Below are 27338 nucleotides of genomic sequence, written 5' to 3'. Positions count from 1 at the left end.
GATAGACTGTATCTCTTTTGAACTGTAAACCAGAATAAACCATTTTCTCCTCTCAGTTGCTTTTGGTCATGGTATTTTATCACAGCAACAGAAAAGCAACAAATAAAGGAGCTACCATGTTGGCTCAGTGGATGCTTTTGGAGCAAGCCTGGTGACTTCAGTCTGATCTCTGGAACTCCCATAAAGGTGGAAGGAGAGAACCAACTCCTCAAAGTTGTTATCTGGTCTCCAGATACAAGCTGTGATACACACACACAAAAGGGGGAGGTAGACTTTTAAAAACTTTATTGATTCGTTGTGAGTTTCACATTATGCACTCCTATCCCATTCATTTCCATCCCCATGTTCACCCTTCACCCTTGCAGCCTCCCCTGACCCAAAATAAAAAACGAACAACAAAGCCTAGAAAACATCTCATTCTGGAAGCTGTGGTCTGTCACAGTGTGTCCCACAGTATGTCCCTGTGTGAGTGGGTAGTTTCTAAAAACTAAGTAAGTGAAATGGCTCAGCAGGTGAAGGCACTTGTTGCCAAGCCTGATAACCCAACTTCAGACTTTGATCTGAGGGATCTACTTGGTTGACAGAACCAACTCCCACAAGCTGTCCTGTAATCTCCATGGGTACAAGCACATGAATGTAAAATATAACTTAAAAAAAAAGACACCTAAGTAAAGTCATACCTAACTTCACACCTCCTTTGAAGACAGTGATTCAACATGGTTGGTCTGGAACTTGCTATGAAGTCTAAGTTGACCTTGAATTCACAAAGATCTGTCTCTGCTTCCCAAATGCTAGGATCATAGGCATGTGCTACCATATCGAGATTAAGACTGCTTTTCTACATCACAGATACCTGAGGGGCCAATAACTGTATATTAGAATAGAAAATTTCCCCACATTTTCTTTCAGATTATTTCCTGAAAATGTGTGTATGCAAGGTCTGGAGAGATGGCTCAGTAGGCAGAGTGTATGCCACCTGGCACGAGGACCTGAATGCACATCTCCAGAATACACACAGAATTCATGGCAGCGTATGCCCATAACCCCAGTGCAGCCATGACATCAACAAGCCTTTTGGTAAATTCTGACTGTGGTCTCAATCTGCTCACTGAAGAGCCAGAATGTGTTTAGCAAGTCAGTGTGCAGCACAATGCACATCTAAGAGGGTCACGAGTGCACAGCTGAATAGATACAAATATGTGCTGTCTCTGTTACACACACACACACACACACACACACACACACACACACACACACACACACTTAGCCTTTTAAGGACAATAAACCAATAGAGTAGATATAGACAACATTAATGGGTTTTGGGGTATGTGAGACTGCAGATGCACCTCTCACCTTAAAAGCTTGGGGGAGAGGGGAGTATGTCCCTAATTTAAGGATTATTTGGGCAAAGATTTAAAACCTATTTAGTAATCAGTACAACTACCTATGTATGAAAAATATCTACCCACAATGAGCCTACACGCTAGTGTTAAAGTGTATAAATACTTACAAGGGAATTTAACAGTTGTACCAAAGCATTGAAATTAGATCAACAGAGGTTTAAAAGAAAAGCATGTAAAGAAAAAAGTCCTGGGGCTGGAGAGATGGCTCAGTGGTTAAGAATATGTACTGTTATTACAGAGGACCCAAGTTCAGTTCCCAGCACCCATGTCAGGTACCTCACAATCCACAGCTCTAGGGGACCCAATGCCCTCTCCTGTCCTCTAGAACCAGTGCACTCACAGGTACAGACATTATAAATATATTCCATTTAAAAATAAACAAAACATTAAAAGTCCTTAAACCGGACAGATCTTCAAGGCTATGAAGAAACACTAACAAAGGGAATTTTTTTTCTGTGGAGGGGGATTTAAGTGATAAGCTCTAAACTGGACTAACTTTAAAAAACAAATGTGAAGGCTGGAGAGATGGCTCGGTAGTTCAGCCAGAGGACTCTGGTTGATCCCCACTGTCACACGGTGGCTGACAGCTCTAAGTCCGGTTCCAGGGGCTCTGATGACCTCTTCTGTAGATGCCAGGCACCTAAGTGGTATTCACCCACACATATAAAAAGTATGAAGGGGCAAAATAAGTGCAGAGAGCTATAGGCAAGAAGTAAGAGTGATGAGAGTCTTACAGAAAGTCTTTAAATAAAGGATGAAGTGCAGAGGTTAGAATGAAGTAGAGGAGGTATTATCACTGTGCCTGAAAATCGCAAATTGTGGAAAGCAAAATTTAAAAATGAAACACGTTTTAAGATAGTTTTAAAAAAGAAAAAGCTAGAAGTAAATAAAAATATGTGATAATATGTGGTTTTTACTTTTCCAGCAGTAAGGAAGGAAGGACTTTACTAAGTTATTATTATTCTCCTGCCTTAGTGACCAAATAGAAAGCACTCTTTTGAAAGAGAGTAAAATAAATATCCTTTTTTTTTTTTTTTTTTTTTTTTTTGGCTTTTCAAGACAAGGTTTCTCTGCACCTGCCTCTCAAGTGCTGGGAAGAAAGACATGCACCACCACTGCCTGGCTTCCTTTGTCTAAACAAACCAAGTCAGAATTCATTATTCTCTGTCCCAGGAAACCATGCCTTACGATACTGTCTGAAGCAGACTTGAGGGCTTCTCCACGTTGTGAGTTCGCTGATGGTGGTTAAAGGTGGAGCGCTGACTAAAGGCTTTCCCACATTCAATACATTCATAAGGCTTCTCACCAGTGTGAACTCTCTGGTGCACAATAAGCTGTGAACTGTCACCAAAGGATTTCATGCAGTCTTTACATTTATAGGGCTTTTCACCAGTATGGGTTCTCTGATGCACCATAAGGCTAGAACTATAACTGAAGACCTTCCCACATTCATTACATCCATAAGGTTTCTCACCAGTGTGAATTCTCTGGTGTATAATGAGGTGAGAATTTTGATTGAAGGATTTTCCACACTCACTGCATTTGTAGGGCTTTTCTCCAGTGTGAAGTCTCTGGTGCCGAATAAGGCATTTACTTAAACTGAATTTCTTACCACACTCACTACATTCGAAAGGCTTTTCACCTGTGTGAATTCGTTCATGGTCAATGAGCTGAGAGTTCTGACTGAAGGCTTTCCCACATTCACTGCATTTGTATGGTTTTTCCCCAGTGTGGAGACTCTGATGTCGAGTAAGACACTTACTCCGACTAAAGGCCTTGCCACACTCAATGCACTCATAAGGCTTCTCCCCAGTGTGGATCCTCTGGTGGTCAGTAAGATTTCTGTTGGAACAGAAGGCTTTCCCACATTCATTACACTCATAGGGCTTCTTACTGGTATGAAGGACCTGATGTTGGAGACTTTTGCTCCAAATGAATGCCTCTTCAGACTCATTAGGTTTCTCTGCAGCGTGGGCTCCCTTGTGGTCTATGAGCTGGGAACTCTGAATGGAAGCTTTTACACATTCATTACCTTTATAAGGTTTCTCCCCATTATGGAGTCTCTGGTGTTGAATAAGACAGGAACTGTGACAATAAGTCTTCCCAGACTCTTGACATTCATAAGGTTTTTCCTGAGTGTGTGTTCTGAGGTGAACAATTAGCTGAGATGTCTGTAGGAAGGTCTTCCCACACTCATTACATTCAGAGGGTCTCTCTCCAGTGTGGATTCTCCGATGTCCAAGGAGGTGTGAGCTCCGGTTAAAAATTTTGCCACATTCATCACATTGATAGGAATTCTGCCTCTTGGCTTCTCTCTGATGCTCAGCAGGACTGGAGGGCGATTCTGGACGTTCCCTTACATCTTTACTGTCCTCGATTCTGTCTTTGGTGGAATTTTTCTCATCATTCTTTTCCAGGAAATCACTTTCTAGTTCACTGCCTTCATCTGAGGGACACCCTTCCACCTGTGCTAAAGGGTCTTCACAGATATCTCCAGACTCTGGTTCTACCAGGGCCACTCCAAAGAGTCCTCCTGAGGATGTGTCAAGTGAATGTGATCCTTTAGAAATGCCCTGCTTGGGGCTGTACTCAGAACTTCCCATCCTGTTCTTACCTGTTGTCAAAAGAAGTAAGAAAACATTTTTTTCTATTTATTTATTGCTTTGTAGCTGAAAAAAGTCATATTATATAGTTAAGGAATGGAACAACATTTGAGAAGGAGAGGAAAGTTCCTGTTTTCCTCCAGGACTATGGTCCATAGAGGAGGATGGGGAGGAAAGGCAGGACAGAGGAAACCTGAGCTAATTCTAGCTAGGTAGGAGACAGACTATAAAGTCAGAGCTAGTAGCACGGTGTTATATCATCTTCCAGAGCCATCATGGAACTGTCTTCTTAGTGAGTGGCTAACCATGACATGTCTCCAAAAAGATGTTGGACCATGTGTGGTGGTGCTTTGAATCTTGGCTCTTGAGAGGAGAGGCAGGCAGATCTCTGTGAGTTCAAGGCCTGCCTTGTCTACACAGAGTTCTAGACCAGACAGAGCTACACAGTAACACCTATGAAGAGAGTAGAGGAACTCAGCTGAGACAGGGAGGAAAGGAAGGTAAGAGATAAAGGAGGCAAAATGGCAGTGAGCTGGTAGGACTTTGTGCTGTGATGATGTGAGGCAAGCAGAGATTCAGCTTTGTGACATGGCAATGGGAACATGCAGTATGAGGCGAGCAGTCTGATCTGTGTGGCATTATGAGCTGAGCACAGACAGATCTGTATGATATGTGTGAGCTGAGCACACACGGATCTGAGTGACATTATGAGGTGAGCACAGAGGGGTCTGAGTGACAAGTGTGAGCTGAGCACAGACGGATCTCTGTGGCATGTGTGAGCTGAGCACAGACAGATCTGTGTGACATGTGTGAGCTGAGCACAGACGGATCTGGGTGGCATGTGTGAGCTGAGAATAGACGGATCTGTGTACATGTGTGAGCGAAGCACAGACGGATCTGTGTGGCATGTGTGAGCTGAGCACAGACGGATCTGTGTGGCATGTGTGAGCTGAGCACAGACGGATCTGTGTACATGTGTGAGCTGAGCACAGACGGATCTGTGTGGCATGTGTGAGCTGAGCACAGACAGATCTGTGTGGCATGTGTGAGCTGAGCACAGACAGATCTGTGTGGCATGTGTGAGCTGAGCACAGACGGATCTGTGTGGCATGTGTGAGCTTAGCATAGACGGATCTGTGCACATGTGTGAACTAAGCACAGACGGATGTGTGTGACATGTGTGAGCTGAGCACAGACAGATCTGTGTGGCATGTGTGAGCTGAGCACAGACAGGTCTGAGTGACATGTGTGAGCTGAGCACAGACAGATCTGTGTGGCATGTGTGAGCTGAGCACAGACAGGTCTGAGTGACATGTGTGAGCTGAGCACAGACAGATCTGTGTGACATGTGTGAGCTGAGCACAGATGGATCTGTGTGACATGTGTGAGCTGAGCACAGACAGATCTGTGTGACAAGTGTGAGATGAGCACAGACGGATCTGTGTGACATGTGTGAGCGGAGCACAGAGAGGTCTGAGTGACATGTGTGAGCTGAGCACAGACAGATCTGTGTGACATGTGTGAGCTGAGCACAGACGGATCTGTGTGACATGTGTGAGCTGAGCACAGATGGATCTGTGTGACATGTGTGAGCTCAGCACAGACAGATCTGTGTGACATGTGTGAGATGAGCACAGACGGATCTCTGTGACATGTGTGAGCTGAGCACAGAGAGATCTGAGTGACATGTGTGAGCTGAGCACATACGGATGTGTGTGACATGTGTGAGCTGAGCACAGACGGATCTGTGTGACATGTGTGAGCTGAGCACAGAGAGATCTGAGTGACATGTGGGAGATGAGCACAGACAGATCTGTGTGGCATGTGTGAGCTGAGCACAGATGGATCTGTGTGACATGTGTGAGCTGAGCACAGATGAATCTGCGTGGTGTGTGTGAGCTGAGCACAGACATATCTGTGTGGCGTGTGTGAGCTGAGCACAGATGGATCTGTGTGGCAAGTGTGAGATGAACACAGAGAGATCTGTGTGACATGTATGAGCTGAGCACAGACGGTTCTGTGTGGCATGTGTGAGCTGAGCACAGACAGATCTGTGTGACATGTGTGAGCTGAGCACAGACGGATCTGTGTGACATGTGTGAGGTGAGCACAGATGGATCTGTGTGGCATGTGTGAGCTGAGCACAGATGGGTCTGAGTGACAAGTGTGAGCTGAGCACAGACAGATCTGTGTGGCATGTGTGAGCTGAGCAAGACAAATCTGTGTGACATGTGTGAGCTGAGCACAGACGGATCTGTGTGGCATGTGTGAGCTGAGCATAGACAGATCTGTGTACCTGTGTGAGCTAAGCACAGACGGATGTGTGAGACATGTGTGATCTGAACACTGATGGATCTGTGTGGCATGTGTGAGCTGAGCACAGACGGGTCTGAGTGACATGTGTGATCTGAGCACAGACGAATGTGTGTGACATGTGTGAGCTGAGCACAGACAGATCTGTGTGACATGTGTGAGCTGCGCACAGACGGATCTGTGTGGCATGTGTGAGCTGAGCACAGATGGGTCTGAGTGACAAGTGTGAGCTGAGCACAGACAGATCTGTGTGGCATGTGTGAGCTGAGCACAGACAGATCTGTGTGACATGTGTGAGCTGAGCACAGACGGATCTGTGTGGCATGTGTGAGCTGAGCATAGATGGATCTGTGTACATGTGTGAGCTAAGCACAGACGGATGTGTGTGACATGTGTGAGCTGAACACTGATGGATCTGTGTGGCATGTGTGAGCTGAGCACAGACGGGTCTGAGTGACATGTGTGAGCTGAGCACAGACGGATGTGTGTGACATGTGTGAGCTGAGCACAGACGGATGTGTGTGACATGTGTGAGCTGAGCACAGACAGATCTGTGTGACATGTGTGAGCTGAGCACAGACGGATCTGTGTGGCATGTGTGAGCTGAGCACAGATGGATCTGTGTGACATGTGTGAGCTGAGCACAGACAGATCTGTGTGACATGTGTGAGTAAAGCACAGACGGATCTGTGTGACAAGTGTGAGTAAAGCACAGACGGATCTGTGTGACGTGTGAGATGAGCAGAGACAGATCTGTGTGACATGTGTGAGCTGAGCACAGACAGATCTGAGTGACATGTGTGAGCTGAGCACAGATGGATCTGTGTGACATGTTTGATATGAGCACAGACAGATCTGTGTACATGTGTGAGCTGAGCACAGACGGATCTGTGTGGCATGTGTGAGCTGAGCACAGATGGATCGGTGTGATATGTGTGAGATGAGCACAGAGAGATCTGTGTGACATGTGTGAGCTGAGCACAGACAGATCTGAGTGACATGTGTGAGCTGAGCACAGACAGATCTGTGTGACATGTGTGAGCTGAGCACACACCGATCTGTGTGGCATGTGTGAGCTGAGCACAGACGGATCTGTGTGGTGTGTGTGAGCTGAGCATAGATGGATCTGTGTGACATGTGTGAGCTGAGCACAGAGAGATCTGAGTGACATGTGTGAGCTGAGCACAGACGGATCTGTGTGGTGTGTGTGAGCTGAGCATAGACGGATGTGTGTGACATGTGTGAGATGAGCACAGACAAATCTGAGTGACATGTGTGAGATGAGCACAGACCGATCTGTGTGGTTGTGTGAGCTGAGCACAGATGGATCTGTGTGACATTATGAGCTGAGCACAGACAGATCTGTATGACATGTGTGAGATGAGCACAGACAGATCTGAGTGACATGTGTGAGCTGAGCACAGACGGATCTGAGTGACATGTGTGAGATGAGCACAGAGAGATCTGTGTGACATGTGTGAGCTGAGCACAGACGGATGTATGTGACATGTGTGAGATGAGCACAGACAGATCTGTGTGACATATGTGAGCTGAGCACAGACAGATCTGAGTGACATGTGTGAGCTGAGCACAGATGGATCTGTGTGACATGTGTGAGATGAGCACAGAGAGATCTGTGTGGCATGTGTGAGCTGAGCACAGACGGTTCTGTGTGACATGTGAGAGCTGAGCACAGACAGATCTGTGTGGCATGTATGAGCTGAGCACAGACGGATCTGTGTGACATGTGTGAGCTGAACACAGATGGTTCTGTGTGACACATGAGAGCTGAGCACAGACAGATCTGTGTGGCATGTATGAGCTGAGCACAGACGGATCTGTGTGACATGTGTGAGCTGAGCACAGATGGATCTGTGTGGCAAGTGTGAGATGAGCACAGAGAAATCTGTGTGACATGTGTGAGCTGAGCACAGACGGTTCTGTGTGGCATGTATGAGCTGAGCACAGATGGATCTGTGTGACATGTGTGAGCTGAGCTCAGACAGATCTGTGTGACATGTGTGAGCTGAGCACAGATGGATGTGTGTGACATGTGTGAGCTGAGCACAGAGAGATCTGAGTGACATGTGTGAGCTGAGCACAGACGGATCTGTGTGGTGTGTGTGAGCTGAGCACAGACGGATGTGTGTGACATGTGTGAGATGAGCACAGACAAATCTGAGTGACATGTGTGAGATGAGCACAGACCGATCTGTGTGGTTGTGTGAGCTGAGAACAGATGGATCTGTGTGACATTATGAGCTGAGCACAGACAGATCTGTATGACATGTGTGAGATGAGCACAGACAGATCTGTGTGACATGTGTGAGCTGAGCACAGACAGATCTGTGTGACATGTGTGAGTAAAGCACAGACGGATCTGTGTGACATGTGTGAGTAAAGCACAGACGGATCTGTGTGACATGTGTGAGATGAGCAGAGACAGATCTGTGTGACATGTGTGAGCTGAGCACAGACGGATCTGTGTGGCATGTGTGAGCTGAGGACAGATGGATCTGTGTGACATGTGTGAGCTGAGCACAGATGGATCTGTGTGACATGTTTGAGATGAGCACAGACAGATCTGTGTACATGTGTGAGCTGAGCACAGACAGATCTGTGTGGCATGTGTGAACTGAGCACAGATGGACCTGTGTTACATGTGTGAGCTGAGCACAGACAGATCTGTGTGGCATGTGTGACCTGAGCACAGATGGATCTGTGTGGCATGTGTGAGCTGTGCACATATGAATCTGCGTGGTGTGTGTGAGCTGAGCACAGACATAATTGTGTGGCGTGTTTGAGCTGAGCACAGATGGATCTGTGTGGCAAGTGTGAGATGAGCACAGAGAGATCTGTGTGACATGTGTGAGCTGAGCACAGACAGATCTGTGTGACATATGTGAGCTGAGCTCAGACCGATCTGTGTGACATGTGTGAGCTGAGCACAGACAGATCTGTGTGACATTTTTGAGCTGAGCACAGACGGTTCTGTGTGGCTTGTGTGAGCTGAGCACAGACAGATCTGTGTGACATGTGTGAGCTGAGTACAGAGAGATCTGAGTGACATGTGTGAGCTGAGCACAGACGGTTCTGTGTGGCATGTGTGAGCTGAGCACAGACAGATCTGAGTGACATGTGTGAGCTGAGCACAGACAGATCTGTGTGACATGTGTGAGCTTAGCACAGACCGATCTGTGTGACATGTGTGAGCTGAGTACAGATGGTTCTGTGTGGCATGTGTGAGCTGAGCACAGATGGGTCTGAGTGACAAGTGTGAGCTGAGCACAGACAGATCTGTGTGGCATGTGTGAGCTGAGCAAGACAAATCTGTGTGACATGTGTGAGCTGAGCACAGACGGATCTGTGTGGCATGTGTGAGCTGAGCATAGACAGATCTGTGTACCTGTGTGAGCTAAGCACAGACGGATGTGTGAGACATGTGTGATCTGAACACTGATGGATCTGTGTGGCATGTGTGAGCTGAGCACAGACGGGTCTGAGTGACATGTGTGATCTGAGCACAGACGAATGTGTGTGACATGTGTGAGCTGAGCACAGACAGATCTGTGTGACATGTGTGAGCTGCGCACAGACGGATCTGTGTGGCATGTGTGAGCTGAGCACAGATGGGTCTGAGTGACAAGTGTGAGCTGAGCACAGACAGATCTGTGTGGCATGTGTGAGCTGAGCACAGACAGATCTGTGTGACATGTGTGAGCTGAGCACAGACGGATCTGTGTGGCATGTGTGAGCTGAGCATAGATGGATCTGTGTACATGTGTGAGCTAAGCACAGACGGATGTGTGTGACATGTGTGAGCTGAACAGTGATGGATCTGTGTGGCATGTGTGAGCTGAGCACAGACGGGTCTGAGTGACATGTGTGAGCTGAGCACAGACGGATGTGTGTGACATGTGTGAGCTGAGCACAGACGGATGTGTGTGACATGTGTGAGCTGAGCACAGACAGATCTGTGTGACATGTGTGAGCTGAGCACAGACGGATCTGTGTGGCATGTGTGAGCTGAGCACAGATGGATCTGTGTGACATGTGTGAGCTGAGCACAGACAGATCTGTGTGACATGTGTGAGTAAAGCACAGACGGATCTGTGTGACAAGTGTGAGTAAAGCACAGACGGATCTGTGTGACGTGTGAGATGAGCAGAGACAGATCTGTGTGACATGTGTGAGCTGAGCACAGACAGATCTGAGTGACATGTGTGAGCTGAGCACAGATGGATCTGTGTGACATGTTTGATATGAGCACAGACAGATCTGTGTACATGTGTGAGCTGAGCACAGACGGATCTGTGTGGCATGTGTGAGCTGAGCACAGATGGATCGGTGTGATATGTGTGAGATGAGCACAGAGAGATCTGTGTGACATGTGTGAGCTGAGCACAGACAGATCTGAGTGACATGTGTGAGCTGAGCACAGACAGATCTGTGTGACATGTGTGAGCTGAGCACACACCGATCTGTGTGGCATGTGTGAGCTGAGCACAGACGGATCTGTGTGGTGTGTGTGAGCTGAGCATAGATGGATCTGTGTGACATGTGTGAGCTGAGCACAGAGAGATCTGAGTGACATGTGTGAGCTGAGCACAGACGGATCTGTGTGGTGTGTGTGAGCTGAGCATAGACGGATGTGTGTGACATGTGTGAGATGAGCACAGACAAATCTGAGTGACATGTGTGAGATGAGCACAGACCGATCTGTGTGGTTGTGTGAGCTGAGCACAGATGGATCTGTGTGACATTATGAGCTGAGCACAGACAGATCTGTATGACATGTGTGAGATGAGCACAGACAGATCTGAGTGACATGTGTGAGCTGAGCACAGACGGATCTGAGTGACATGTGTGAGATGAGCACAGAGAGATCTGTGTGACATGTGTGAGCTGAGCACAGACGGATGTATGTGACATGTGTGAGATGAGCACAGACAGATCTGTGTGACATGTGTGAGCTGAGCACAGACAGATCTGAGTGACATGTGTGAGCTGAGCACAGATGGATCTGTGTGACATGTGTGAGATGAGCACAGAGAGATCTGTGTGGCATGTGTGAGCTGAGCACAGACGGTTCTGTGTGACATGTGAGAGCTGAGCACAGACAGATCTGTGTGGCATGTATGAGCTGAGCACAGACGGATCTGTGTGACATGTGTGAGCTGAACACAGACGGTTCTGTGTGACACATGAGAGCTGAGCACAGACAGATCTGTGTGGCATGTATGAGCTGAGCACAGACGGATCTGTGTGACATGTGTGAGCTGAGCACAGATGGATCTGTGTGGCAAGTGTGAGATGAGCACAGAGAAATCTGTGTGACATGTGTGAGCTGAGCACAGACGGTTCTGTGTGGCATGTATGAGCTGAGCACAGATGGATCTGTGTGACATGTGTGAGCTGAGCTCAGACAGATCTGTGTGACATGTGTGAGCTGAGCACAGATGGATGTGTGTGACATGTGTGAGCTGAGCACAGAGAGATCTGAGTGACATGTGTGAGCTGAGCACAGACGGATCTGTGTGGTGTGTGTGAGCTGAGCACAGACGGATGTGTGTGACATGTGTGAGATGAGCACAGACAAATCTGAGTGACATGTGTGAGATGAGCACAGACCGATCTGTGTGGTTGTGTGAGCTGAGAACAGATGGATCTGTGTGACATTATGAGCTGAGCACAGACAGATCTGTATGACATGTGTGAGATGAGCACAGACAGATCTGTGTGACATGTGTGAGCTGAGCACAGACAGATCTGTGTGACATGTGTGAGTAAAGCACAGACGGATCTGTGTGACATGTGTGAGTAAAGCACAGACGGATCTGTGTGACATGTGTGAGATGAGCAGAGACAGATCTGTGTGACATGTGTGAGCTGAGCACAGACGGATCTGTGTGGCATGTGTGAGCTGAGGACAGATGGATCTGTGTGACATGTGTGAGCTGAGCACAGATGGATCTGTGTGACATGTTTGAGATGAGCACAGACAGATCTGTGTACATGTGTGAGCTGAGCACAGACAGATCTGTGTGGCATGTGTGAACTGAGCACAGATGGACCTGTGTTACATGTGTGAGCTGAGCACAGACAGATCTGTGTGGCATGTGTGACCTGAGCACAGATGGATCTGTGTGGCATGTGTGAGCTGTGCACATATGAATCTGCGTGGTGTGTGTGAGCTGAGCACAGACATAATTGTGTGGCGTGTTTGAGCTGAGCACAGATGGATCTGTGTGGCAAGTGTGAGATGAGCACAGAGAGATCTGTGTGACATGTGTGAGCTGAGCACAGACAGATCTGTGTGACATATGTGAGCTGAGCTCAGACCGATCTGTGTGACATGTGTGAGCTGAGCACAGACAGATCTGTGTGACATTTTTGAGCTGAGCACAGACGGTTCTGTGTGGCTTGTGTAAGCTGAGCACAGACAGATCTGTGTGACATGTGTGAGCTGAGTACAGAGAGATCTGAGTGACATGTGTGAGCTGAGCACAGACGGTTCTGTGTGGCATGTGTGAGCTGAGGACAGATGGATCTGTGTGACATGTGTGAGATGAGCACAGAGAGATCTGTGTGACATGTGTGAGCTGAGCACAGACGGATGTATGTGACATGTGTGAGATGAGCACAGACAGATCTGTGTGACATATGTGAGCTGAGCACAGACAGATCTGAGTGACATGTGTGAGCTGAGCACAGATGGATCTGTGTGACATGTGTGAGATGAGCACAGAGAGATCTGTGTGGCATGTGTGAGCTGAGCACAGACGGTTCTGTGTGACATGTGAGAGCTGAGCACAGACAGATCTGTGTGGCATGTATGAGCTGAGCACAGACGGATCTGTGTGACATGTGTGAGCTGAACACAGATGGTTCTGTGTGACACATGAGAGCTGAGCACAGACAGATCTGTGTGGCATGTATGAGCTGAGCACAGACGGATCTGTGTGACATGTGTGAGCTGAGCACAGATGGATCTGTGTGGCAAGTGTGAGATGAGCACAGAGAAATCTGTGTGACATGTGTGAGCTGAGCACAGACGGTTCTGTGTGGCATGTATGAGCTGAGCACAGATGGATCTGTGTGACATGTGTGAGCTGAGCTCAGACAGATCTGTGTGACATGTGTGAGCTGAGCACAGATGGATGTGTGTGACATGTGTGAGCTGAGCACAGAGAGATCTGAGTGACATGTGTGAGCTGAGCACAGACGGATCTGTGTGGTGTGTGTGAGCTGAGCACAGACGGATGTGTGTGACATGTGTGAGATGAGCACAGACAAATCTGAGTGACATGTGTGAGATGAGCACAGACCGATCTGTGTGGTTGTGTGAGCTGAGAACAGATGGATCTGTGTGACATTATGAGCTGAGCACAGACAGATCTGTATGACATGTGTGAGATGAGCACAGACAGATCTGTGTGACATGTGTGAGCTGAGCACAGACAGATCTGTGTGACATGTGTGAGTAAAGCACAGACGGATCTGTGTGACATGTGTGAGTAAAGCACAGACGGATCTGTGTGACATGTGTGAGATGAGCAGAGACAGATCTGTGTGACATGTGTGAGCTGAGCACAGACGGATCTGTGTGGCATGTGTGAGCTGAGGACAGATGGATCTGTGTGACATGTGTGAGCTGAGCACAGATGGATCTGTGTGACATGTTTGAGATGAGCACAGACAGATCTGTGTACATGTGTGAGCTGAGCACAGACAGATCTGTGTGGCATGTGTGAACTGAGCACAGATGGACCTGTGTTACATGTGTGAGCTGAGCACAGACAGATCTGTGTGGCATGTGTGACCTGAGCACAGATGGATCTGTGTGGCATGTGTGAGCTGTGCACATATGAATCTGCGTGGTGTGTGTGAGCTGAGCACAGACATAATTGTGTGGCGTGTTTGAGCTGAGCACAGATGGATCTGTGTGGCAAGTGTGAGATGAGCACAGAGAGATCTGTGTGACATGTGTGAGCTGAGCACAGACAGATCTGTGTGACATATGTGAGCTGAGCTCAGACCGATCTGTGTGACATGTGTGAGCTGAGCACAGACAGATCTGTGTGACATTTTTGAGCTGAGCACAGACGGTTCTGTGTGGCTTGTGTGAGCTGAGCACAGACAGATCTGTGTGACATGTGTGAGCTGAGTACAGAGAGATCTGAGTGACATGTGTGAGCTGAGCACAGACGGTTCTGTGTGGCATGTGTGAGCTGAGCACAGACAGATCTGAGTGACATGTGTGAGCTGAGCACAGACAGATCTGTGTGACATGTGTGAGCTTAGCACAGACCGATCTGTGTGACATGTGTGAGCTGAGTACAGATGGTTCTGTGTGGCATGTGTGAGCTGAGCACAGATGGGTCTGAGTGACAAGTGTGAGCTGAGCACAGACAGATCTGTGTGGCATGTGTGAGCTGAGCAAGACAAATCTGTGTGACATGTGTGAGCTGAGCACAGACGGATCTGTGTGGCATGTGTGAGCTGAGCATAGACAGATCTGTGTACCTGTGTGAGCTAAGCACAGACGGATGTGTGAGACATGTGTGATCTGAACACTGATGGATCTGTGTGGCATGTGTGAGCTGAGCACAGACGGGTCTGAGTGACATGTGTGATCTGAGCACAGACGAATGTGTGTGACATGTGTGAGCTGAGCACAGACAGATCTGTGTGACATGTGTGAGCTGCGCACAGACGGATCTGTGTGGCATGTGTGAGCTGAGCACAGATGGGTCTGAGTGACAAGTGTGAGCTGAGCACAGACAGATCTGTGTGGCATGTGTGAGCTGAGCACAGACAGATCTGTGTGACATGTGTGAGCTGAGCACAGACGGATCTGTGTGGCATGTGTGAGCTGAGCATAGATGGATCTGTGTACATGTGTGAGCTAAGCACAGACGGATGTGTGTGACATGTGTGAGCTGAACAGTGATGGATCTGTGTGGCATGTGTGAGCTGAGCACAGACGGGTCTGAGTGACATGTGTGAGCTGAGCACAGACGGATGTGTGTGACATGTGTGAGCTGAGCACAGACGGATGTGTGTGACATGTGTGAGCTGAGCACAGACAGATCTGTGTGACATGTGTGAGCTGAGCACAGACGGATCTGTGTGGCATGTGTGAGCTGAGCACAGATGGATCTGTGTGACATGTGTGAGCTGAGCACAGACAGATCTGTGTGACATGTGTGAGTAAAGCACAGACGGATCTGTGTGACAAGTGTGAGTAAAGCACAGACGGATCTGTGTGACGTGTGAGATGAGCAGAGACAGATCTGTGTGACATGTGTGAGCTGAGCACAGACAGATCTGAGTGACATGTGTGAGCTGAGCACAGATGGATCTGTGTGACATGTTTGATATGAGCACAGACAGATCTGTGTACATGTGTGAGCTGAGCACAGACGGATCTGTGTGGCATGTGTGAGCTGAGCACAGATGGATCGGTGTGATATGTGTGAGATGAGCACAGAGAGATCTGTGTGACATGTGTGAGCTGAGCACAGACAGATCTGAGTGACATGTGTGAGCTGAGCACAGACAGATCTGTGTGACATGTGTGAGCTGAGCACACACCGATCTGTGTGGCATGTGTGAGCTGAGCACAGACGGATCTGTGTGGTGTGTGTGAGCTGAGCATAGATGGATCTGTGTGACATGTGTGAGCTGAGCACAGAGAGATCTGAGTGACATGTGTGAGCTGAGCACAGACGGATCTGTGTGGTGTGTGTGAGCTGAGCATAGACGGATGTGTGTGACATGTGTGAGATGAGCACAGACAAATCTGAGTGACATGTGTGAGATGAGCACAGACCGATCTGTGTGGTTGTGTGAGCTGAGCACAGATGGATCTGTGTGACATTATGAGCTGAGCACAGACAGATCTGTATGACATGTGTGAGATGAGCACAGACAGATCTGAGTGACATGTGTGAGCTGAGCACAGACGGATCTGAGTGACATGTGTGAGATGAGCACAGAGAGATCTGTGTGACATGTGTGAGCTGAGCACAGACGGATGTATGTGACATGTGTGAGATGAGCACAGACAGATCTGTGTGACATGTGTGAGCTGAGCACAGACAGATCTGAGTGACATGTGTGAGCTGAGCACAGATGGATCTGTGTGACATGTGTGAGATGAGCACAGAGAGATCTGTGTGGCATGTGTGAGCTGAGCACAGACGGTTCTGTGTGACATGTGAGAGCTGAGCACAGACAGATCTGTGTGGCATGTATGAGCTGAGCACAGACGGATCTGTGTGACATGTGTGAGCTGAACACAGACGGTTCTGTGTGACACATGAGAGCTGAGCACAGACAGATCTGTGTGGCATGTATGAGCTGAGCACAGACGGATCTGTGTGACATGTGTGAGCTGAGCACAGATGGATCTGTGTGGCAAGTGTGAGATGAGCACAGAGAAATCTGTGTGACATGTGTGAGCTGAGCACAGACGGTTCTGTGTGGCATGTATGAGCTGAGCACAGATGGATCTGTGTGACATGTGTGAGCTGAGCTCAGACAGATCTGTGTGACATGTGTGAGCTGAGCACAGATGGATGTGTGTGACATGTGTGAGCTGAGCACAGAGAGATCTGAGTGACATGTGTGAGCTGAGCACAGACGGATCTGTGTGGTGTGTGTGAGCTGAGCACAGACGGATGTGTGTGACATGTGTGAGATGAGCACAGACAAATCTGAGTGACATGTGTGAGATGAGCACAGACCGATCTGTGTGGTTGTGTGAGCTGAGAACAGATGGATCTGTGTGACATTATGAGCTGAGCACAGACAGATCTGTATGACATGTGTGAGATGAGCACAGACAGATCTGTGTGACATGTGTGAGCTGAGCACAGACAGATCTGTGTGACATGTGTGAGTAAAGCACAGACGGATCTGTGTGACATGTGTGAGTAAAGCACAGACGGATCTGTGTGACATGTGTGAGATGAGCAGAGACAGATCTGTGTGACATGTGTGAGCTGAGCACAGACGGATCTGTGTGGCATGTGTGAGCTGAGGACAGATGGATCTGTGTGACATGTGTGAGCTGAGCACAGATGGATCTGTGTGACATGTTTGAGATGAGCACAGACAGATCTGTGTACATGTGTGAGCTGAGCACAGACAGATCTGTGTGGCATGTGTGAACTGAGCACAGATGGACCTGTGTTACATGTGTGAGCTGAGCACAGACAGATCTGTGTGGCATGTGTGACCTGAGCACAGATGGATCTGTGTGGCATGTGTGAGCTGTGCACATATGAATCTGCGTGGTGTGTGTGAGCTGAGCACAGACATAATTGTGTGGCGTGTTTGAGCTGAGCACAGATGGATCTGTGTGGCAAGTGTGAGATGAGCACAGAGAGATCTGTGTGACATGTGTGAGCTGAGCACAGACAGATCTGTGTGACATATGTGAGCTGAGCTCAGACCGATCTGTGTGACATGTGTGAGCTGAGCACAGACAGATCTGTGTGACATTTTTGAGCTGAGCACAGACGGTTCTGTGTGGCTTGTGTAAGCTGAGCACAGACAGATCTGTGTGACATGTGTGAGCTGAGTACAGAGAGATCTGAGTGACATGTGTGAGCTGAGCACAGACGGTTCTGTGTGGCATGTGTGAGCTGAGCACAGACAGATCTGAGTGACATGTGTGAGCTGAGCACAGACAGATCTGTGTGACATGTGTGAGCTTAGCACAGACCGATCTGTGTGACATGTGTGAGCTGAGTACAGATGGTTCTGTGTGGCATGTGTGAGCTGAGCACAGACAGATCTGTGTGGCGTGTGTGAGCTGAGCGCAGACGGATCTGTGTGACATGTGTGAGATGATCACAGAGAGATTTGAGTGATATGTGTGAGCTGAGCACAGACCGATCTGTGTGGCATGTGTGAGCTGAGCACAGACCGATCTGTGTGACATGTGTGAGCTGAGCACGGACAGATCTGTGTGACATGTGTGAGCTGAGCACAGACAGATCTGTGGACATTATGAGACGAGCACAGATGGATCTGTGTTCTGTGGCCATGGGAGCATGTACATTGGTTCAGAACAGTGTTGAAGGGGACATCAGAGTTAGAATACTGGACTAGGCAAAGGCAGTTCTAAAATTAAAAGAATCTAGTGATTTGAAATACAATTTAATGCAAGCCCTTGTGAACTTGTCTCTTAAATAATAATTTAATTAAATAATTACAAGTAATAAAGAAAACAAATAGTTAAACACTGGTCTGTAGTTTTGGAGATTCAAATGCAGCATCTGGGAAATTGTGCCATAATCATTCCTGGTTACCAACAAATACCAAAATGTTGGTTCCTTTAAACCATGTTGCAATGAGGCCAAGGCCAACACATCCTTAACAAATGAAACTATAAAATACTTAGTAGTTTTCTTGTTCACCCTCTTCTAAGTTATCTACTGTCCTCAGTTTATCAATCAGTATGGGTCTGAGGCCTTGCAAAGGGAATCTCATAGAAAGGAATTTGCCTCAGGAGGTAAAAGGTGATTAGATCTGTGCCAGGTACAAGAAAGACGAGTCTAGCTTATCTATCTGCAGCTTGTCATCAGCATCTGTTGGGGCCTGGGCCAGAGACTTCTAGAACACAGAAGAGACTAATCATTGTCTTGGTCAGAGTTCTTTCTAGAGAGATCCTGACCCTAAAACAGGCCAAAATTGTAAGATCTAAAGCTGAATGGATATGGAGCCGGGCAAAGCTATGGTGAGCAGTAAACACAAGAGAACTGCAAACAGAGGTGAGAAGAAGCTACAATAGGGACAGTTTCAGAATTCAAGAGTATTAGTGGAAGGAAAGGCACAGAAAACAAACACGATGAGTGCAGCTGCATTAGTCACGTGGCCAGTCCGTGTTAGTCACCTGGCCAGTCCAGTCACATTTTAAAACTCATGTGCTTGGACTGCTCTGTCTCCCGGACCACCATTTCCCACCACCCAATCTAACTGTTCAGGGTTACCATTCGTGTAAGTCCTCAAACACAAAGATCTTTACTTCCAGAACCTAAGGCACTCTTTCTTATGGCTGAGAAAACCCAAGTTAGATCAGTCATTAAATAAAGAAAATGATGATCATTTTTAAACTGGGTGACAGGTACAGGGGGGTTCATCATACACATCTACTTCATGTTTGCAAATATGTATAATAAAAAGTTAAAACAAATCAAAACAGGAATCCAGGGGATGTGATGCAGAGGACAGACTGCTAGTCACTGGGAGTCATTACCCAGATAGGCCGGGCCGTGCTCATCTCTCACCACCTCCGCCTCACACAGGACACTCCACTTTTCCTGCATACAGGCCTTGTTCACTGCAGTCTCCTAGAACGACAAGCTTCTATTGTTCAGAAACAACCCCAGCCAGAGGAGTAGAGTTCTCAGGCACATAGAAGTCACCCAGAACAAAAGGGTAGTGAACACATCGAAGAGGACAGAACGGGGGTTAAATGAAACCTGTTAAAGCCAGGAGCAGGGGCCTAGCTCCAAGGGAAGAACTAGGCAGGAAGGCCAAAGGAGCTACCTCAGGTGGGTAGGGTCTGCAGGTGAGTCCCAGCCATCCTCCCGACACCCTCACCACACACCCAGACACGGACTCAAGAAAAACAGAGCCACACTCACCTGAGGCCTGACCATCCTAAGCACACTAGCCACTGCCTGGGCTCTGGAGTTCCCCACTCTGGGAAAAGCAGGATCTGGGGGTGAAAGGTGAACTCAGTGGGCCAAGCCCTGCTCTCAGCTCCCTAAGATCCATGTGCCTAAGGTGGGGTTGCAGGCATCCAGGAAACTCCATACATACTCTTACCTTCTTCCTAGAGTCCTCATCCTAAGTATGCTGAGAATGTTCCTCAGAGGGCACAACAGGCAATATTTGTCAAACTGAGAACTGGGGGGTTCCTTCCAGGAACCTCTCCAACCTGTCTGAAGCACTACTTCGAAGTATAGTCTCTCTGCCTTAATTTTCTTACCACTTCCAAGACTGATTTACACTCCTGCCTTTAAAAAAACATCTTTATTGTAATAGGTGTGGGTGTTTTGTCTGCACATCTGTCTGTGCATCACCTGGTACGGAGACCAGAAGGTGGTGTTGGATCCCATGGAACTGGAATTATAGATGGTGATGAACCACTGTGTAGGTGCTGGGAATTGAGCCTGCAAGAGCAGCCAGTGCCTTCACTCCTCAGCCATCTCTTCAGCCGGCCTCCAGCCATCTGGAGCAGTGTTGGAGCCCAGCTCTGTGCTTCCGTCTCCCTCCATCAGTGACCCTTCTCATCTTCCCAGCTTTAGTCATACCTCCCAGCCCTCACTGATCTCTCAGACCTGCCACATGCCTGCATCCTGAACACAGCAAATTCATTCTCATTCTCATTTTCTCTCTCTCCTTCTCCCTCTCTCCCCCACCTCTCCCTCTCTCTGTTGTTTTTAAAAACTGACTCTCACTATGTATCCCTGGCTGGCCTTGAGCTTGCTATATAAATCAGGCAGGCCTCAACTCACAGACATCTGTCTGCTTCTGCTTAAGTGCTAGGATTAAGGGCATATAGCACTGTGTCCTCCATTTTCCACTTTCTAGCAGTTAAATCTCTTGCTTGTTCCTCAAGTACCCCATATCTACTGTGCCTCGTGTGGCACTGTATCTAATAATCCCCTTTTACACTGCCAGGGTTATGCCTAGGGACAAATACCACCCAGATCTATCTTTTGTTTGTGGTAGCTGGGTTTTTGTTGTGCATTTTGTTTGACACAGGCTAGCCCAAAACTTACAAAGTAGTCCAGGCTCGCCTTCAACTCTCAGAAATTCTCCTGCTTTAGCTTTCTAAGTACTGGACTAACAGGTGGGATTCACTATGCCCGGCTTCACCCAAACGTATCTTATGAGGTTGCTTCTGTTTATGTGTATGACTGCCACCCTGCCACCCATAAGAACTCTAAAAGACAATCATAGTATACTGCATGTCTCTGGTCCCCAGTGAGGTAGGAGACTGCTCCTGCTTGAGGAAAACTTGGTAAGTACATGCTCAACTAGAGAATAGGCAAAAGGGTCACTGAGGAAGGAGGCCTGCTGTAAGGGTGACATGGAATTTCAGTGAGGTGTAAATTGGGCTGATGTAAGAAAGTGACTCTAGGGGGCAGAACTGAGGAGATGAGTACCGAAGTGTCCACTGGGGAAGTGGTGTGCTCCTGGGTCACAGGGAGGATTCAAGAGGTCATCAGGGGCTGAGCAACAACCAGAGGTTAAGGTAGGCGACTGCTCTGTGGCACGCAGAGCTACCATCTTCTTTAAATGCACATCCTGTTCTTGTACTGGAGGTGAAACCTAGAGGTTAGAGATGAGGAAACAGAACCAGGTTCAAAGTACATTCTTTTTTTAAATTTGTTTGTTTATATTTTATCTGCATTGGCGGTTTTGCCTGCATGTATGTCTGTGAGGGTGTTGTATCCCAGGAACTGGAGTTATGAACAGTTGTAAGCTGCCATGTGGGTGCTGGGAATTGAACCCAGGTCCTCTGGAAGAAGAGCCAGTGCTCTTAATCACTGAGCCATCCCTCCAGTCCACTCAAAGTACATTCTTTAAGGCAGAGAACCCAGACCTCAAAGATACGCTATACAAGAAAAAGGCCAGGGAAACGAAGGACTGGACCGGGCTATCTTTCCACTAATCTCAAAGCTTGCCGTCTTCCCTGCCATCCATCCCTTAACTTTCCTCCTAGGAGCTAGAAGAACAGATAGCCAGCTCCACAGTGTCAGGGCATTAGCTTAAGAATTGTATGTAGCTATTAAGATAGCTCAGATGGCATCTTAGTTAGTCAAGGAAACTCACATAAGGAAAACATGTAATTGGGGTTGCCTTACAGGTTGAGGTTCAGTCCATTATCATCAAGGCAGGAACATGTCAGCATACAGCAGGCATGGTACTGGCAAAGCTGAGAGTTCTACATCTTCATCTGAAGGCTGCTAGCAGAATACTGACTTCCAGGCAGCTAGGATGAGGGTCTTAAGCCAATGCCCACGGGGCCACACCTCCTAATAGTGCCACTCCCTAAGCCAAGCTTATTCAAGCCATCACAGGTGGTAAATACTACTAAGCCTAGGGACTTTAGTTCCCACGTTATTTACTGAATGAATCCTTGTGGTATAAATGTGGGTGTGAACGTGCGTGCACATGCTGGTGCACACGTACACATGTGTAGGAGCTGGAAGACAACTTCAGCTGTCTCTCTTCCTTAGGCATCAGCCACTCAGTATCTATGTCCATGTGTAAGAATTATGACACTGCAAAAGCTGCCTTCTAAGAACCACAGGGCTAAGTGGCCTTCTTAGCCTTACTTAGGTCTATGTCAGATCCTCTGGGGCTCATAGGCCAGAAACCTAGCCTAACCACTGATCCCCTGGTTAAAGAAATCCTGTTTTGGGGCTGGAGAGATGGCTCAGCGGTTAAGGCACTGTGTGCTCTTCCAAAGGTCCTGAGTTCAAATCCCAGCAACCACATGGTGGCTCACAACCATCTATAATGAGATCTTGTGCCCTCTTCTGGAATTCTTAATCATAATAAATAAATAAATCTTTTAAAAAAAGAAATCCTGTTTTAAAAAACTAATATATCTATGCATAACCATGTTCAAGTAGGAAAGCAGAAACAGAGATGTGTGTCTCTAATGAGTTTTATTGCCTGTAAATGGTTCGTGTGGTGGCTTAAGGGAAGGAAACCCACGCGCCGGAGTCCTAGATAAAATACTAGCACTTTAGCAGGATTTAACTGCCGGTGGATCAGAAGATTTGGTTACTACAGTATGTTAAATTCTGTCTTTTGCCTATAACTACAGCTACTGCCCTAAAGAGTTTTCATCTACAATTACTTAAAAAAATGAACCAGGACTGGGGAGTTGGTTCAGTCAATACAGTGCTTTACATGCAACCATGACAACCTATGTTGGGATTCCCAGAACTAATGTAAAAGAGTCAGGCATGATAGCACATGTTTGTAATTCCAGTCCTGAAGAGGCATAACAGTCAGACTCCCAGGGCTCATAGGCCAACAGCCTGTCTAACAAATGATTCGGGTCAGGAAGATCTTTTCTGCATAAGAGGAACGCCTGAGGTTGTTCTCTATAGCATAAGCCCCCCCCCAACACACACGCCCCTCTACACCCACCTTTCCTCCACATAAACACACCTGCCTGGGCGCTTGGCTTGTGTGGTGATTTGAATAAGACTGGCCCCCACAGGTTCATAGATTTGAATACTTAGTCACCAGGGAGTGGCACTATTTAAAAGGATTAGAAGATCCTCTGGGGTGGGCTTTGAAGTTTCTCAGCCTCTCCCTCTCTCCAGCTCAGGACACAGAGCTCACAGCTCCTTCTCCAGCACCACGTAAGGCTGTGTGCCAGCAAGCTCCCTGTCATTCTAAGGGACTGATGTCTAAAACTGGAAGAACGTCCACAATTTCACGCTTTTATAAGAGTTGCTTTGGGGGCTGGAGAGATGGCTCATCCGTTAAGAGCACTGACTGCTCTTCCAGAGGTCCTGAGTTCACACAGCAACTACATGGTGGCTCATAACCATCTTTGTAATGAGATCTGATGCCCTCTTCTGGTGTGTCTGAAGACAGCTACAGTGTACTTCATATAATAAAATAAATCTTAAAAGAAAGAGAGAGTTGCTTTGGTCAGTGTCTCTTTGTAGCAATAAAATATTGACTAAGAAAGCTAGTTGTATTTTTTCTATGGCTTGGCAGCAGAAAACTATTTCCCGTCAGTCAGTGGATCAAGTTCATGGATCCTATAGGCAAAACAGCCTAACGTGTGGGGTATGGCGAACACTTGTTCTCAGGCTAGCCCAAGTCTAGAGAGTGGTTCTAGATGTTCTTATAGACTGACTGCTTACCTCCCCTGACTCACTAAGGTGTCTCTGGAAATCCTCCACCACGGCCACAGCCTCCTCGCCAGTCTCGGGGTGATGCAGCTGCACCCAGGTCTGAAGCTCCCTGGGCAGGATGCTCAGGAACTGCTCCAGCACCAGCAGCTCCAGGATCTGCTCCTTGGTGTGGACCTCTGGCATCAGCCACCAGTGGCAGAGCTCCCTGAGCCGGCTCAGGGCCTGCTGAGGGCCAGACATCTCATGGTAACACAGCTGCCTGAAGTGCAGTCGGAATATTTCACAGACAGGAGGGCAGTTCTTCTGTCCCCAGGTCTGGCTTCCTGGTTCCTGCTTTACAGTCAAGCTCCCCTCCTGCTTCTGATACACCGCAGTCCTGGGGATGATATCTAGTGTCCCCCTGCCTTCCATGGTCATTGTGATCCCAGAGAGAAGCTGGTCCCAGCTACAGCAGGCACACTGGAAATGAGTCTCTGCTTCAAGCTGCAGGAACTGTTTTTCAGAGTCAAGAAAGGAGGTGAGGAGAGTGTCACCTACAGAAATACAAAGAGAACAATCAGAGCCCTGGAGGTCTAACTCTTAAGCTGGTGACAGATTCTGCAGCTAAAAGCCAAACTTCAGGGGAAAAGAGTACAAACAGAACAATCACTCCAAGTGACTGCTCTTCTCAAACTTTTAGTGGCTCTAGTCACCTGCAGGGTAAAGCTAACTAAATGTCTAGGCTTACCTTTCATAGCCTTTCACCCACCTTCACCCATTCTCCCCAAGTACCCAAATTAAAAGGACAGCAATGACCTACAAAGTAGGGTATGCAAGAAAACAGGGTGTTAAAGAAAATACTAAATGATTTAACTCCTATTTAATATGCCCTGTAGTAAGCACTGAAATTCTAATAGGATTTATCTTTAAGTTTTAATAAACTTGTGTTGGGAGTGGAGGCTCAAAACTCTACAACTGGTGAAGACGTACAGAAGTTTGAGACTGATGCTCTACAAATGGGGCCAGGGGGTGGGGCGGGGAAGACTCACTTTAACTGTCTGCACCTTCCCTGTTCTTTTTCTTCATTTCTGACAAACTCTACTCAAGTGTTAAGACCCAGAATAAATACTACTCTTGAAGAATATTTTCCTGCTTGCCCCAGATATAAAACAGTGGATTGTTTCCCTTGCTGTACTTCATACTATATAACAGTGTACTTCAACTATTTTGTGCAGAACTCACCAGTCATGGCTTCTAAACTACAGGAGGGCCAACCAAAGGGAGGAACTGGTATAAAAATCTTTGGAAGTCTTTTCTACTTAACTTGGAGCCTTTCTGGTCTCATCGGGCATACCAGTACTTATAGCTTTAATAATCTGACTTCTCTCCACCCATACCTCGGCCGGATCACTTCTCTTAATGCCATTGTTTGCAGTTTACAAAGACGTGGGCTCCGTTTCCTGGGAAGACTTAAAAGGCAGGACTGGCTTTCCAGTCATGCACACGTGCATATGTGTTACACAAGGACAGAGATATATTAAACGAATGCGGTTAGTTTAGCGGACAAATTTTGGGAAAAAATTTTCCCGTTTATGAATGCCGTTTATGCATCCTCTGGGGCAACTGGGGTGTACGCTGTGGTCTGAGATATCAGGCACTGCAGACCCCAGGATTAGACATTTTCCTGAACCTGTCTGTTTTGTTTGTTTGGCTTTTTTTAAGACAGCATAATCTGTGAACTCTCCGAGAGTACACAAGAGCACAGGACACTTTCCTGCTGTCCTTACTGTCCCGAGTGGTTAGCGGCTGATCTCGCTGCACATCAGTGGTGCGAGCTCACGTGGGGCTCGCTCCAGAGTCACCGCCCTGCCTCGGTGGCCGCTCACCTGGCCGCGTCTGACCCGTGCAGCGCTGACGCACGGGCGCCAACAACCCGAGCCGACCCCAAGCCAAGCGACCCGAGCGCGAGGAGGCTCCGCCTCGGGCAAGCACCCCGGCTCTGCCGGTGTCGCGCCCCGAGTGCGGGCCGCACTTCCCACCGCGTCGCCACCCGCATGCGCGATGGCTCACCAGCGCCACACACCTCCAGGACACTAAGAAATGGCAACAATGGCGGGACGGGAAGCAAGGAAACGTCACTTCCGGTATCTCTTGAATTCCGGAAGTCTTGGTTGCCAAGGTAAGCGATAATCTTGGATGGTAGGATCTTGCCCAAGGCATATATGTGGAACAAACAGGTGTCATGCTGAACTTCGAGCCATGAGCCATTCAGATTCCAGCGGCCTCACTATTGACACAAAAAGGCCAAAAAAAGGGAAAAAAGCATAAAATCCATATTTTCCAACAATCAGACTTTGACAGATACCACCCTGTCTGATAATGTCCTATACAATTAGAGCTCAATTCCTGTGTTTCAACTCTGTTCTAATAAAGGGAAGGTTCCCCTAACTGTATAGCTCTGCTTGGAGGGCAGGGGAAGGTTTCCACATGCAAGTGTTACAGTTCTCTTCAGAAAGGTATCCTAGCAATCAGGAGCCAAGGAAAACCACAAAGTCACACCATGCGACAAACCTCACATAGATGTATTAGAAGGAAAACCCCAGAAGAGTAGCTGCCTCTGCTCAGTCAAGGAGCCGGGAACTGAATAGAAGGCAGGCCTCATATATGGTTCCTTGAGGGAATGGAGCTTCCAGGGTGGTCTGGGATTTGTGGGAAGCTGGGGCAAGCTCAGGGAATGGCAGAACTCTGTTTCTTGGCGCTGGTCTGGGGGTCAAGTCCGGGCCAGGGTGTTCTTTTTTTTTTTTTTTTAATTTATTTATTTTATGTATATAGGTACACTGTAGCTGTCCTCAGACACACCGGGAGAGGGCATCAGATCTCATTACAGATGGTTGTGAGCCACCATGTGGTTGCTGGGATTTGAACTCAGGACCTCTGGAAGAACAGTCAGTGCTCTTAACCACTGAGCCATCTCTCCAGCCCCAGGGTGTTCTTTTCTTGGTCCCTTTACCTTAAATTTATCTCTTTCATCTCACCTCAAAGTGCCAGTCTCAGGAAGGATAAATTGTGTTATAAAGTTTGCTAACTAACAAGATAGCAAACTTCATCGACTATAAATTCAAATT

The 27338-nt window shown here is 47.7% G+C and overlaps 1 protein-coding gene across 3 annotated transcripts; it reads right to left on the bottom strand.

The window, feature by feature from the left end:
* Nucleotides 1–268: 268 nt before the first annotated feature.
* Zkscan7 (zinc finger with KRAB and SCAN domains 7) lies at nt 269–26350 on the bottom strand. Of its 3 annotated transcripts, none has more exons than XM_087563023.1 (6): nt 26284–26350; nt 24244–24767; nt 21511–21676; nt 19981–20054; nt 19590–19683; nt 269–4017 (listed from the first exon to the last, which is right to left on the bottom strand). In XM_087563023.1, the coding sequence occupies exons 2-6, from the start codon at nt 24649–24651 to the stop codon at nt 2588–2590; spliced, it is 2172 nt and encodes a 723-aa protein (XP_087419149.1). In that variant the 5' UTR covers nt 24652–24767; nt 26284–26350; the 3' UTR covers nt 269–2587.
* Between the last annotated feature and the right edge of the window lie 988 nt (nt 26351–27338).

This window comes from Rattus norvegicus, chromosome 8 (genome assembly GCF_021556685.1).
Source record: "Rattus norvegicus strain SHRSP/BbbUtx chromosome 8, alternate assembly SHRSP_T2T, whole genome shotgun sequence".
Taxonomy (NCBI): domain Eukaryota; kingdom Metazoa; phylum Chordata; class Mammalia; order Rodentia; family Muridae; genus Rattus; species Rattus norvegicus.
Note: the sequence above shows the minus strand (reverse complement) of the source record. Positions and strands in the feature narration are given on the sequence as shown.

Coding starts and splice junctions, on each gene's coding strand:
- Zkscan7 (XM_087563023.1), bottom strand. CDS start 24,651: ATGACCATGGAAGGCAGGGGGACACTAGATATCATCCCCAGGACTGCG. Junction 21,677..24,243: donor ACCTTAGTGAGTCAGGGGAG/GTAAGCAGTCAG, acceptor TCTAACCTCTAG/GTTTCACCTCCAGTACAAGA. Junction 19,684..19,980: donor TTAGGATGGTCAGGCCTCAG/GTGAGTGTGGCT, acceptor TTGTCGTTCTAG/GAGACTGCAGTGAACAAGGC.